We start from the raw sequence: 12,803 nt of genomic DNA on the forward strand, positions 1-12,803 counted from the left end.
AGATTTTCAGAAGAGCTCTATACACTCCCAATGTGATGCTTAAATCAGATTTTTCAAAAGAGTGCTGAGCACTTTTGGAAATCCTGCTACTTATTTTGGTGCCAAGTTAGGAAAAATCTGGGTCCAAGTCACTTGAAATCTGGTATACTTGATTTTGATCTCCAGTATGGTTTTCTCCCCATCCCCGCCCCTTTTTTTTTTTTTTTTTAAACTGAGGCTCAGCAGCCGATTTTTTTTCTTGGGGGTGGATGGGAATGATATTGCATGAGATGAGATTCTTCTTTTTGTTTTTTTCCGGTAGCAAATGTGACTTTTTTTAAACTCTAGCTAAATAATGCCAACACAAAAAATTTAAGACCCAAATAAAATATAATCTTTCTGCTTTGCTGTCTATACCAGAGGCATGACAAATATTGTATAAAATTTCCTGAGTCTGGCTCCAGTCCAAAGACTTTCTAGAAAAAGAAACATTGATAAAATCATCATCTGTCATGTACAGCAAAGATAGCTACAGAAAGACTTGTGTCCACAGTGGCTCGAATGTGTATATAATAAATTATATACTTAAATGTGTGGGTGTGTTTCTAAAATTACTGCTCTTTAAGCTTTCTTGTGTCCAAAGACATTTGGCTTACGAGCATTTTGTGGATACTGTTTTGGCAGCTGGAACCACAAAATTGTTTACAAAAGACTCGGGTTCTTCCACCTCCTTTCCCACCCCTTCCTGTTTTTAAAATAGAATGTTTGAGGGAATTTTACTCCTCCCTGAGGTATCTGAAATCTAAAGGTTATTTATTCTAAAGAAAATAGACTCAAACTGGGTTTCTTGTGGGCATAAGCTATAGATAATTTAAAACTTCTGAGATTCTTACTCTTTTCAAGTAGAGTTAGGGACATAAAAGTGACATTAAAAACATTGTATGCAATGTTTCTGGTTCCTCAATGGCTTCCCAAGCTTGTTTTCTTTGAATACCAAAGAGAAAAATGATATTTTTTCCCCTCTTCATAACTTTGTACTTCATGCTCTGGTAACCAAAATCAAGTTGTTTTCTGATTCATGCTATGCATCGTAAACAGCAGTGAAGTTTTGGGAATTAGGGTGGTAGGGTTTCTGTATTTTTTTTTTTTTAAGTTATGGACTATAATGCAGCAGGCTCACTCATATTTTATCTGTTGATGGTAGTGAAAATGTGGACTGTCATAACTCCACTAACTGCAGTTGAGTTTTGCCAAAGATTACAATGGTCATGTCTTGACCACCAGTAGACGGTCGCCTTCAAGTGCTGACCAGTTACATTATGGTAACCATTTCAAGTGCCATTGGTGGCACTGGTCAGGACACAGACAAATGACAGATTGACAAAGGAATGGATCCGAGTGACAGGTCACAACTTTATTAACTTAACAATGGGAAGGGACACATATGCTCATCCCTTCCCACATCAGGCATTTAACTGGGTCCAGAATGAGATGACAGAACTCCCACCACATAACCAATACCTCAGGTTAGATCCCCTTCAGTCTACTCCTGGGACTAAGCTCAGCTTACTTCTGAACCCTCTCGCCTTCCCTCCCACCAGGGGAGAAGTAGATACCAAGGAGGATCTAGGTCTGCATAAGCTTCAAAACTCCCTTTGTCACTACAGGAACAAGATGCACCAGTGAAATCCCAGGTCTTCTTTACCCTCGGGACCTAGCCCTGTTAGCATGTATCTGCGCCTGACATCCGCCTAAACTAAATATTCTCATATTATCTCCTGATGTGAGACTTCCTGTTCCTACTCCTTTGTCTAACTGTGCCCCCACAACCCACCAGACCTCTACCAGTTTGGCACAATGAAAAATAAATTCCTTCCTGATCCCAAAACAGGTGATCAGTTAAACCCACAGCTCAAGATACTACCAGTATGAGAGGGAGGGAACGAGGGGACAGCTGTGGGGCAAATCAAAAGGACCTCCGGGAAAACTTTAAATTGGGAAGGAAGAAGCGTAAGGGCCAATCAGCACCACTATTCCTTGCCAGGCAGCCAGTGGAAGGTGAATAAAACCCCTCTTTTACCTGTTTCACAGGTAACCAGAAAGCACCCAGCATTTCTGGGTTCATGAGCTCTCTCTTTCCCTCAGCCTTGTTAGGCATTTGGCTTCGTTGCTGCTAGTCCCATCGAACATTCTCAAGGCCCTGTACTTGGTTAAATAGCTGCCACATACCATATCAGAGGTAGCAGCATTTCATTGGTGGGTAAAGTGCTTCCTGTATACAGCTTCACTAAACACACACACACAAAAATCTATGTTAATAAGTTAAGGTTGAAAGTGTTTTTCAATGAACTCTTCTTGTCTCCTCAAAGTTTTCCCAAAATCTACAGGTTGAAAAGTCTGGGCATGAACAGTTAAAGGATACAACCAGTTCCGACAGGTATGTATTTCGATCACCATCATCCCACTTGTGCAACTTTGCCCCATAATACTTGCTCTATATATATATATATATATATGCGCGCAAAGGTCAAAACAAGTTATTGTGGGGCAAAGTTAAGATTTCTTGGACTGAATAAGTCAGGTGGGAGACAGGAAAGAATAGCCATTTTCAAACACTTCAGGGCACTGTTCTTCGGAAAAGCTAACCAAACCAAATATATATTTGGAGTTTCTAGGCCACACCCTTTGGAAGATTTAATGCACCAAAAAGACTTAGGAACACTTCAGAGAAAGAAAAGGAGGGGAAAGCTTTTTAAAATAGCAATGTCCTGAACCTTATTTTCTTATTTATAATCAAAATTCTGAGGAAGACTTTACTATGAAATAAGTGGTCTCTAAAGCTTCAGGGTGGTTTCTTTTAGGGGAAAAAAAGAAGAGTAGGAGTATTAAAAAGTAAGGCTGTAATTGGAAGTTGCCTTCTATCTTTACTGCAAAGTTGCTACCACCAACTTATTGCTGTTACCTATATACACATGTTAATCCCGCTTCGTATGTGTTAGGCATTATGGACTTTGCTATCCCAAAAGTTATCAACTGTCCAGGATACAATACTTCATAGAAAAATCTTTAAAAACAACATTTTATTTATAAAGCACCTCCTCCTTCAGAACCCATGCACACTTATTTGTATTACCATAGTGCCTAGGAGCTTTTTACAGGACCTTGTTGGCATATTCCTATCCCTTTCTCCAGCTACATTAACACTATTTAATTACAACAATCACCGCTAACAGTAGATCCAGCATTCACTACAGGCCAAATCCTAAGGTTTTACCTGAATAAAAACTAACCTCAGCAAGTCCTGCGTAATTAAGGACCTCAGGATTTGGCTTTAATAGATACTGAAATTGTTTTTTTAGGCACAATCTACTCTGAGATGTTAAACCCATTTATGTGGGAGTGTTCAATGTAGAGAAGAGCAAATCATGTTTAAATATGCATGCTAGCCTAGATAAGGATCTATGCTAGAAATTCAACCCCCTTTCTAGCTTTGTCCACAGTGGCCAAATCAAGCTAGAAAGCAATTTAGTCAGAAAAATGTTTGCAATGAGTTTAAAAACAAAAAGCACCTAACTCAGGCTGCGTTTCCAGTAACATTTTCTTTCAAACTTCCCACTACTTGTCCAGGTCCACAGCCAACAGTGCTATGCCAACAGGTCACCAGCATTGTAACCACTACATCACCTGACCCTGCTCAGAGCAGGTCTAAGTTACACGGCGATTGAAGTGCTGGTGAATGTCAATGGCCTAGTTACAGTAGCTCGCACGCCAATACCACCAACTGTGGAGCTCCATCAGCGTATGAACAGCGTTGGTAAGTCCGAAGGAAAAAGGCCAGCGAAAGCAAGGTCTAAAAGGACTCAATCTACTTCAGGCTGTTGCCCAAAGGGGCGTTAGAATTCACGAGAGGCAGAATTTTATTTTCTTCTGATGAGTAAACCTATCAGAGTCACTGGCTTCTGAAATTGAAGCATTTGATGTGTTTGATGCCTCTGATAAGAGCATCAGCAGAATGTCTATTTGCTGAGGCAGAAAGAAGAGGCAAGGTACAGGCCCGAATGGGATTGTGGCAGAAGAAACTATGGGCTGGTCTATACTATCACTAAAGTTGATGTAACCTCCCAGTGGAAAAACATCCAAGGAGACAGGTTTCTGTTGCTAACTTGGTGTACATCAACAACCAATCACATGTAATTCAACAGCCACAATAGTTTCAGGTCAAGCAGTATAAAAAGGTAAACTACCATGCTTTCCTCTCTGAAAAGTCCACAGGTGGTGTACAACACAAGAAATGCAGACAAGGAAGCACCTAAACATGATAGGAATCCTACCATCACTAGCAGAAAGGTCAATGGCTGCAAGAACCCTCTGTGTATTACTAGTCATTCCCACAGAGCCCAGGAAAAAGAGTGACTTTTTGATACCCTGGTTGCTTTGAGAAATCCAATTCAACTGTGTTACTAAGATGCATGGACAACTTCCAGCTGAGATAATCAAAGCAAGCTAAATCACCACCACTTTGAACATGCTAGCCCATATTAACACACGAGAGTGTCATCTGCAGGTTTTTGCTCTTCTTATTCCAGAAGAGCAGGAGTCTACATGATCTTGATTTATATTTATTTTGCAAATGCTTTGCCCTGCAATGCCCAATGACACTCCAAGGTAAGGTAGAATGTTTGAGTTTATCCACACTAGTTCCACAACATTTTCTAACATTATGGGCCAGAAGGGTTTGTTTAAACCAACTTCACTCTATTTTTGATACTGAATGTACCAGAAGGTTGTGTTAAAACAAAAGAGAAAGCAAAGGAACACAGAGTGGAGAACAAACCTTTAACAAAGGCAGAGGTTTTTGTTTGTTTTGTTTTGGGGGAGGGTAGGGAGTAAAGAAAGAACACTGTTTCTAGCTATTCAGCACCAAAGAGTGCCCTGGATTTGCTGAACCTTGTTGAAGGTCAAAGTAAACAATAGCTTGCTTTTGGGGGGAGGTTCAACAGTTAACACAAGAGACAAGAGCAAAATCTCTCTTCAATACTCCGTTAGAAAAGCAGCTGGGATTTCTGCTCTAACCCTCTGATTTAGAAAGATAAAACCCCAAACCTCCTCCCCTCTCTACCAGACAGACACTCTAACAAGCCAAACAAACATACATGCAAAAATACAGAAGATTTTTAGAGGACCTGTGATAGGAAGAGGGAAGCAATGCAAGTTTTGCACTAACCTGTTTGAGTTCTGCGGGCATTCATGAAAGGTGGCAGTTTTACAGTCCCTACTAGGCAAAGATCCGGATTATGGCAGGCTCTCTGTGGATCCAGATCTTTAGTTTGACAGCCCTGTTCACTTGCCTTCCGAGCCTCTTTTCTGTATGACCCCCCACGCGCACACACACCCTTTGTAATCTGATCGATTGCAGTGAGGCTGCCGAGAAACTCTCAATCTACACACAGAGCCGATCCAGAGAAGAGAACCCACAATCAAAGTTGCTCTGAAGAAAAACTGGGGAGAGGAGGGGCTTCTTCAGATGGTTGATTTCTCTCCCAGTCCCCTGAAGAAAGCAAACCTGATCTCCGCGTGCTGCTGCTCCTACCCTTCCTACTGCAGCTCCCAGTCTCTGAAAACTCAGTCCTCTTTGGGGGCGGAAACTGACAGACAGTCACAGCTGGAATCTCCAATAAAGCAGCACTAGCCACACCCAGCAAGCAGCAGCCCGAGAGAGTGAGACACAGACTGGAGCCATCGTAAAACACCATGGGGTGGGGGCTTGCGTGGTACTGCTGGGATCCTGCATGCAGTTCTTCCAAGCGCCACAACCTTACAGAAAAAACCGGCTTCCCTCTCTTACTATAAAGGGATCGTGGCAGTTTGAAATCTTTAATCTAATCAGTTTTTCATAAAACAGTTACAAGTAGTTTCAGGTGCTGCGCCTGCTTCCAAGCGGCCCCCGCTAATGTTTTAATTTAACAGTCACATTTTCCTAACTTAAAGTGTCCCCCCCTTTGCTGCTATGCAAAGGACCCACACAAACACGAAAAACTGTGAAACGGTTAGACACTAACTGGAGTAATAGCACGAAGTTAACCATTCAAAAATCCCACCCACACCCTATTTTTCCTTTTATTTTTTTCCTCAGTTATTTTAAGAGGTTACGTGCAAGAAGAATAAATACAAGTTGTTTCCAGACAGGAGGGAGATTGTTAAAGTTAACGGGGTCTCAGCCTCAAAGTAACTTCTCCAAAGAATACCCCTGAACCTGAAGAGCAGCTAAGCGGGTTTCTTTGTGAACTAGGAGAGGTCTCACCATTTTATAAACTTGAGTAGAAAAATCCTCCTACTTGTCTGCAGTTCGCTCACTTTGGACCGTGAAAACAAACAGACTAGCCAGCACCCACGCAGTAGCACAAAAGCAAATTCATCCATTTTTAATCAGAGTCTCCTCCCCTCTTAAGATTCCCAGCACAGGAAAACTGGGATTTGCAATTAACTAGAGTCCTCAAATTATTTTTTTACCATTTTACACACAAACGGGAGTTGCTATGAGGCACACCCATAATACACACGTATGCATGTAAAACAATAATTTCGCACTCTTTGGGGTACTTTATTTCAGCAAAGAGCATTAGCTGTGCTATAGTTCATATTTTATCTGCTCCGAAAAAAAACTTTCCATCCAGCTATTGCATGATTTTGATATCCTTAATGTAAACAAGCTAATTTATACACCTGCTGTTTAACAAAACATCTCAGTTGCTTTGGTGAAAGCAGTTACTGAAAGGAGAAGGATCCTCCCATACCTCTCAGGACTAGACTCTGGTCCCTCTTCCTGCACCTTGCAAGAAACAGCCAGAGAAATATACATTAATATACGTCAAAAGCACATTAAGGCTCCTTCCTTGGAAACCTACCTTAGCTAGTGTGACCACTTTATCACCTGCTGACCCACAACAGGGAAAAGGGACAACACTTAACTGGCGTTCTGACCCTGCCCTTCAGATGTTAGCAATCAATGGGGTTTGAGTCAGCCAGCTAAGCCCTGCCTCCAGTGCTAAATAGCCGGCATTGCTCTCAGTGACTAGCCAATAGGTTGAGGATATTTTTCCTCTTTCATAATAGCTTCCTGCAGCAAACAACCCGTGCAAGAAATAAATCCACCACTCTCGCAGCCACTGGCCTGAACAATGGTAATTAGGGATGAACTGCTAACTGCACGGCAGGGCACCAGGCCCCAAATTAGGGAGTGATCATGGCAAATAGGGACAGCCAACAACAGCCTCTGGAGCCAGCTACCAAACAAAGACTGAGAAATTAGGGTCACACTTAAATATTTTGCATTTTCAGAGCATGCGTTTTCACACAGCAAGCTTGCTTACCCCCACAGTTTCTCACACATCTCAGCCTCAATTCTAGAAAAAGCTTCCAGTGTTATCAATAGGGTTACTGCCTTTGAAATAAACCCCCTATACACACAAGCAGACCCCCCCTGCAACCCCAAACACAAGTCAACTCTGCAACTCCCCCCCTTCAACAGCCACTTAGATTACCTAGAGAGATAACATATATAGGTAAGATTGATAACACTGCACATCACTTCACTTTCCTGTGACTCAAACCTTATCCCATATACATGCTGCTGGGCAGACAACTGCTGTATTTTCAATAGTTTTGATCTGTTATTGCTTAAACTGCAGAAGTGGGAACACTGCAGTAGGTTTAACTGGACACAGAAACTTCTAACGTTAGATATCCCAGTGCATTGGGATAATAATGCAAATCTTTAGACCCATGTAAAAAAAATCCTGGCAGGTTAAATTGTTTTCTGGCAACTGGCACATCCATTAAAAAAAAAAAAAAAAACTGGCCAAGCTGGTCAAATATTGGCAAAGTAGTAACCCTTGTTACCAACCTGTTAACTAACATCAATTGTAATCTAAAAATCAGAAAGAGGTGTCTCCTAGAGTGATGTTGTAACTTCAGCTTTTCTCTTATATCAAGAAATGTCAGAGTTTCAGCTGGCTACTAGCGCTATGGGACAACTGTCTTTGGCTTTGCATTTTAGGGGCCAGAGACTATAGCAGAACTATGTAGCTTAATTTTGATATTAGTAATTTTAAAATAAACATCACAAAGGCTCCTCTAGTTGACAGCAATGGTAGATGCTGTGCAAAACTTCATCTCAATCTAAAACTCTTGTTATCTGTGTCACCCTAGTTGCTCCAATAGGTGAGAAATGTTCAGAGTTCATCTAACATGGAGCAGTTTAGATTAGAGGCAAGTTGGTGATGGGCTTTGAAAACATTCTTAAAGGTCATGGCAAGGCAAAAGAAGGAATGCATCTTACTAGCACAGGAGGGACAGGAAGAGACTATTCCTTTAGTTAACTAAATAAAAGAGTTCAACTTCTGCTGAGGCCAGCCTGGTGTAGAAAAGTGCCATTCATGTCAGACACATGCAGGGATATGTGCCAGGGCCTGGGCCTTTATAATTGTTTTCTTTTATTGAGTGTAAAGTCTATATTCATAGAGTTACTAAAACAGTTACTCTTGCACAACTGAAAATTTCAGGCATGACCCTGGCAGCTCTGACTCAGTAAGCAGTCTCCCATGTTGTCTGATCTGAGATATTTTTGCAGGTCTTGTGATATTTGGTGTTTTTCTTAAAGTCCTTGCTCCTGGAGTCTTGCTAGTGTACAAGAATCTCAGGGTTTATTTTAAAAAAAAGTTTGCCTCCCTTACAGTTCTGGAGAAAGTTTGAAAATATGAATCCTAAAGGCTCAAAAACCAGAAGGCAAATCAAAAACCCAAAATGTATTTCAGATCTCATGATTTCTAAGCCAATCTCACGATGTTTTGAAGGCTCAGATCATGATTTTTTAAACACCTAGGGTTAGCCAATACTGAGTCTGATGCTGAGAACAGTGGAACTACTCACTTGAAGAAGTGCTTGCAAAATTGGGCCCTTAAAGGGGACTCCTCCACTCTAGTCAGCCTTTGCTGTCAAGGTATCAGTATACCATGCATGGCTATTTGGGAAGGGACACCTATGGATGTAATCCTTAACCAGGTTTTGGAGATCTGGTAACTCTACTTCTGCTGTGGAGTGCCAGCTGGCTTTAAATCAGGATTTCAGGAGGCACTGATTGTCCAGTGCTATATTCTGAAGGGCAGCTTGAGACTTTTTCAGGCACTTTCACTCTGGTAGAAACCATCTCACCAGAGACATTGCTAAAGGGCAGCTGGCCTTCTCTGAGATGATTTGAAGTGGCTTTTTAAAAATGAAAATGGATAGGAGAAAGTAATCACAATAATAGAGAAGGCATTAATAAACTTTCCCTACTATTTCTTACTCTTGGACTAGTAACTATTTTTCATGTTAAATGCTATTGCTTCCCCCCCGCCCCCAGGAGAAGGACTTTACATTTTGGCAACAGGCTGCCTGTCCTTTGCCATCTCAGTGTTGATGATAGCTCACCTCTCTCATTCTAAAGGTTGCTTTTTGCCCCATTCTTTCTTTCTACATTTCTTGGAACTTTATTTTTTTTCTTTTTAAGATACCACCTTTCTTCCATCTGCAACCTTTTTTCTCTTTTAGAAATTAGAGGAAAAAATAGGAGATTTAAGCTCTATCCCAGTGCAGGATTTTTTTCAGTATTTAAAGTCTGTCTAGGTTTTTTCTCAGGCTTGTCTTAAATGTCACAGAGAAAGAGGTTTCAATCACTTGATCAGAGACTATATCGCAATAAGATCTCATCATAATGTTTTTCCTGGCCTATCAAACACCAAATTGGGAAGACAGATAACGCCATAGTTGCCACTATGGAGGATAATGCTATGATAGGAATTGTTCTTGGGAGAACAGTGGCAGAGGGAAATGGAAGGGAAGTTTCTGTGTGGCTTAGTGTTCTGGCATGACATACTGTTTGAAATAAACGTTGTAAGCAAGAGACTCCAAGGTATTGACCTTTATATATCTGGAGCAATGAAACAACTGGACAAAGCAAAGTCATACCTACAGTCTTATCAGTCAGATGAGAGATTTCAAAAGTTCTGAAAAGTGCACAGAAGCTGGCAGAGGAGCTTCACAATGAAGCTATATTCCCACCCATTCAAGAATACAAGAGTCACCAAAGAAGACAACATTTTGATTACGAGGCACGGGATAATCCCATGAGACCCCAAATAACAATTCAAAGTTGAATTCTTTAACCAGGTGCTAGATTGTGCAATACAGTCAGTTGAAGAACGTTTCATGCAGCTCAAGGAAGACAGCAGTATATTTGGGATGTTGTATGATAGTCCAAAACTCCTCGCTATACCTGAAGAAGACCTACACCAGCAATGCAGGTCACTAGAGACAGTGTTGACACATGATGACATGCACAATATTGATGCGAGTGATTTAGGTGATGAACTGAAAGCCCTTTCGAGATATATTTCAGCAGGATCAACTCCAAAGGCTGTTCTGGAATATATGCAGCGGCGGCTCCAGGCACCAGCGCTCCAAGTGCGTGCCTGGGGCAGCAAGCCGTGGGAGGCACCCTGCCGGTCCCTGCAAGGACGGCAGTCAGGTTGCCTTCAGGAGCTTGCCTGCAGGAGGTCCATCGGTCCTGCCTGGGGCAGCAAAAAAGCTAGAGCCACCTCGAATATATGTGCACAAATAAGACGACCACCCTCTTTCCAAATGCTTTTGTTGCTCTGCGCATACTTCTAACACTTCCTGTAACAGTTGCCAGTGGAGAACGGAGCTTCTCCAAACGAAAGTTAATAAAAACACATCTACGCTCCACAATGACACAGGAGAGGCTGGTCAACCTTGCAACCATCTCAATAGTTCTCCTTTATTGGGGTAGGTAGCAGAGCAGTACCATGAGAGGAGTAGAAAAGGAAGAAGGCAGAATTGAGACCTTTCAAAGTTTTGGCCCAAGTGAAGTGCCCACCTCAGGTGCCAAAATGTTGTGGCTGGCCCTGCTGGAGTCACAACATATGACTTCAGTGACATGTAGATTCCATAAAGCCAGCAGAGCAGGAGCTCCCAAAGCAGCTCAAGAACCCTAGTTTCCCATACAGACAGAAACATCAGGGTTGTCTTCATAGCACTGAATACCAGTCAGCCTTTTTTCATTTCTATAGTGTCATGGATAAACCGCTTTCTTTGTTCCATTTAATATATACAAAAAAGCAGTAAAGAGAGTCAGAATGCTAAGTATTGGGGTATATTTGTGTGGGACATTGCTCAGGTGATGGGTTTTTGTGGGATATCTTCAATTTGTCAAAATTAAAAGTTTCATTGGGAGAAGGTTTGGTTTATTCCTCTTCAAAATGCTAAAAGCAATTAGGCATGTTACTTGCTCCTGATATACTCTAAATTTCTTTTTATTAAAAAACAAAACCTGGTTTTGAATCATAAAGGCAAAGAAAAAAAAAGAACCATTTGAAACAATTCTACATGTTCTTTTTAAAAGAATCTTTTGAAAATAGGGTTAAGGTTTCCTGGGTAAAGGCCCTGTGTGCCAAGTTTTAGTTCTGGGCAAATTTCATGCACTTTAGATATTCACACATGAAAATAGACTGGCAAAGGAAGAGAAGAATAAATGGAAATTCAAAAGCCATCTTTAACTGTAATGGCCTAAAAACACCACTATGTCTTTGGCTAAAGATACATCTTCATTTTAAGTCTTGTTCCTAAAAAGCACTTAGGCAGCATTATGTAGCACTTTCCATCACCACAGCTATAGTTAAAAGAATATTTTGTTCAGCCCAGCAATTTGGCAGTTTAAAAATGACAGAAGATTTTTACCTGAATAAACTGTGCTATTTATTTTAAAATAAAGAGTGTAATTACACTTGGTACTCAGCCTCAGGCTGCTGATGGCCATCTTCAAGCCTGCTGATGGGAGGAGGGCAAAGAGGGCAACTGCCCCAGGGCCCAGGTGATTTAAAAGGGCCCGGGAGCCCCAGACCCTTTTAAATTGCCCGGGTGGCCACATAGCTCCTAGCCATGTGTGGGGTGGTGCCAGCGTTGGTGAAGTCAGCCAGGTGGGAACGTGGAAGTCCAGGCCGTGCTGGAAGAGCGCACTCAGCAGCACAGCTGGCAGCTCACTGGGCACCAGCAATGCAGCTGGTAGAAGCTCACTAGTCACCAGCCAGCACAGGCACAGCACACGCAAACGTCAGGCGGACCTTTCTAGGGTTCTGCCCTGGGGGCCCGGAATTGCTGTTAGCAGGCCTGGCCATCTTTGGCCATCCTGTTCTGAGTTACACCAGTGTAAGTCCATTGACTTCAGTGAATTATTCCAGACTTGCTACAGTGAAACTAAGGGCTTGTCTTCACAAAGATGCTATTACATTGACAGGAGAGCTTCTCCCATCGGCATAGTTAATCCACCTCTCTGAGATGTGGTAGTTTTCCTGTCGACATAACTCTGCCAACCCGGGGGGGTTAGGTCAGTATAACGATGTCACTGAGGGGTGTCGATTTTTTACATCCCGAATGACGTAGTTATACTGATATAGGTCTGTAGTGCAGACTTGGCCTAAGAGCAGAATCACTTTTAGTACGATGACCTAGGCTAGCAACAGATTCAGTAATTTAGCTATGGCAGTAACCCTCAATTTCATTTTATAAACTCCTTTCAAACTATAGGTACTTTTTGAGCTTTCAAGACAGCAGAACTGAACCAAATCGGAGACGTGAAGATTTGAGAAAACTGGCTATACAAATTATTTATTCTGGCTGATAATATGAAGTTGTTACTATAAAAATTGTTCTATCACTGAATGCCTCTTTATAAATGTGGACTCCACCATTGCTTAACAGGGCTGTATTGT

The 12,803-nt window shown here is 41.7% G+C and overlaps 1 protein-coding gene across 11 annotated transcripts in view; it reads right to left on the reverse strand.

Moving 5' to 3' along the window:
- The window catches only part of ARVCF (ARVCF delta catenin family member), a 457,340-nt gene that overhangs the window by 213,398 nt on the left and 231,139 nt on the right, over positions 1–12,803 (reverse strand). Inside the window, exon 1 of one of the 11 annotated variants that reach the window (XM_050924174.1) lies at positions 6,885–6,962. The exons of 9 other annotated variants lie outside the window; for them this stretch is intronic. Coding sequence is in view for 1 of the 2 variants with exons in the window: in XM_050924171.1 (XP_050780128.1) it covers positions 5,204–5,224 (21 nt within the window). In the remaining variant the exon portion in view is untranslated. Of the gene's footprint in view, positions 1–5,203; positions 5,585–6,884; positions 6,963–12,803 lie in introns of those variants that run through there. One more of the 11 variants, XM_050924171.1, reaches the window with a different exon arrangement.

This window comes from Gopherus flavomarginatus, chromosome 15, assembly GCF_025201925.1.
Source record: "Gopherus flavomarginatus isolate rGopFla2 chromosome 15, rGopFla2.mat.asm, whole genome shotgun sequence".
NCBI classification, from domain to species: domain Eukaryota; kingdom Metazoa; phylum Chordata; order Testudines; family Testudinidae; genus Gopherus; species Gopherus flavomarginatus.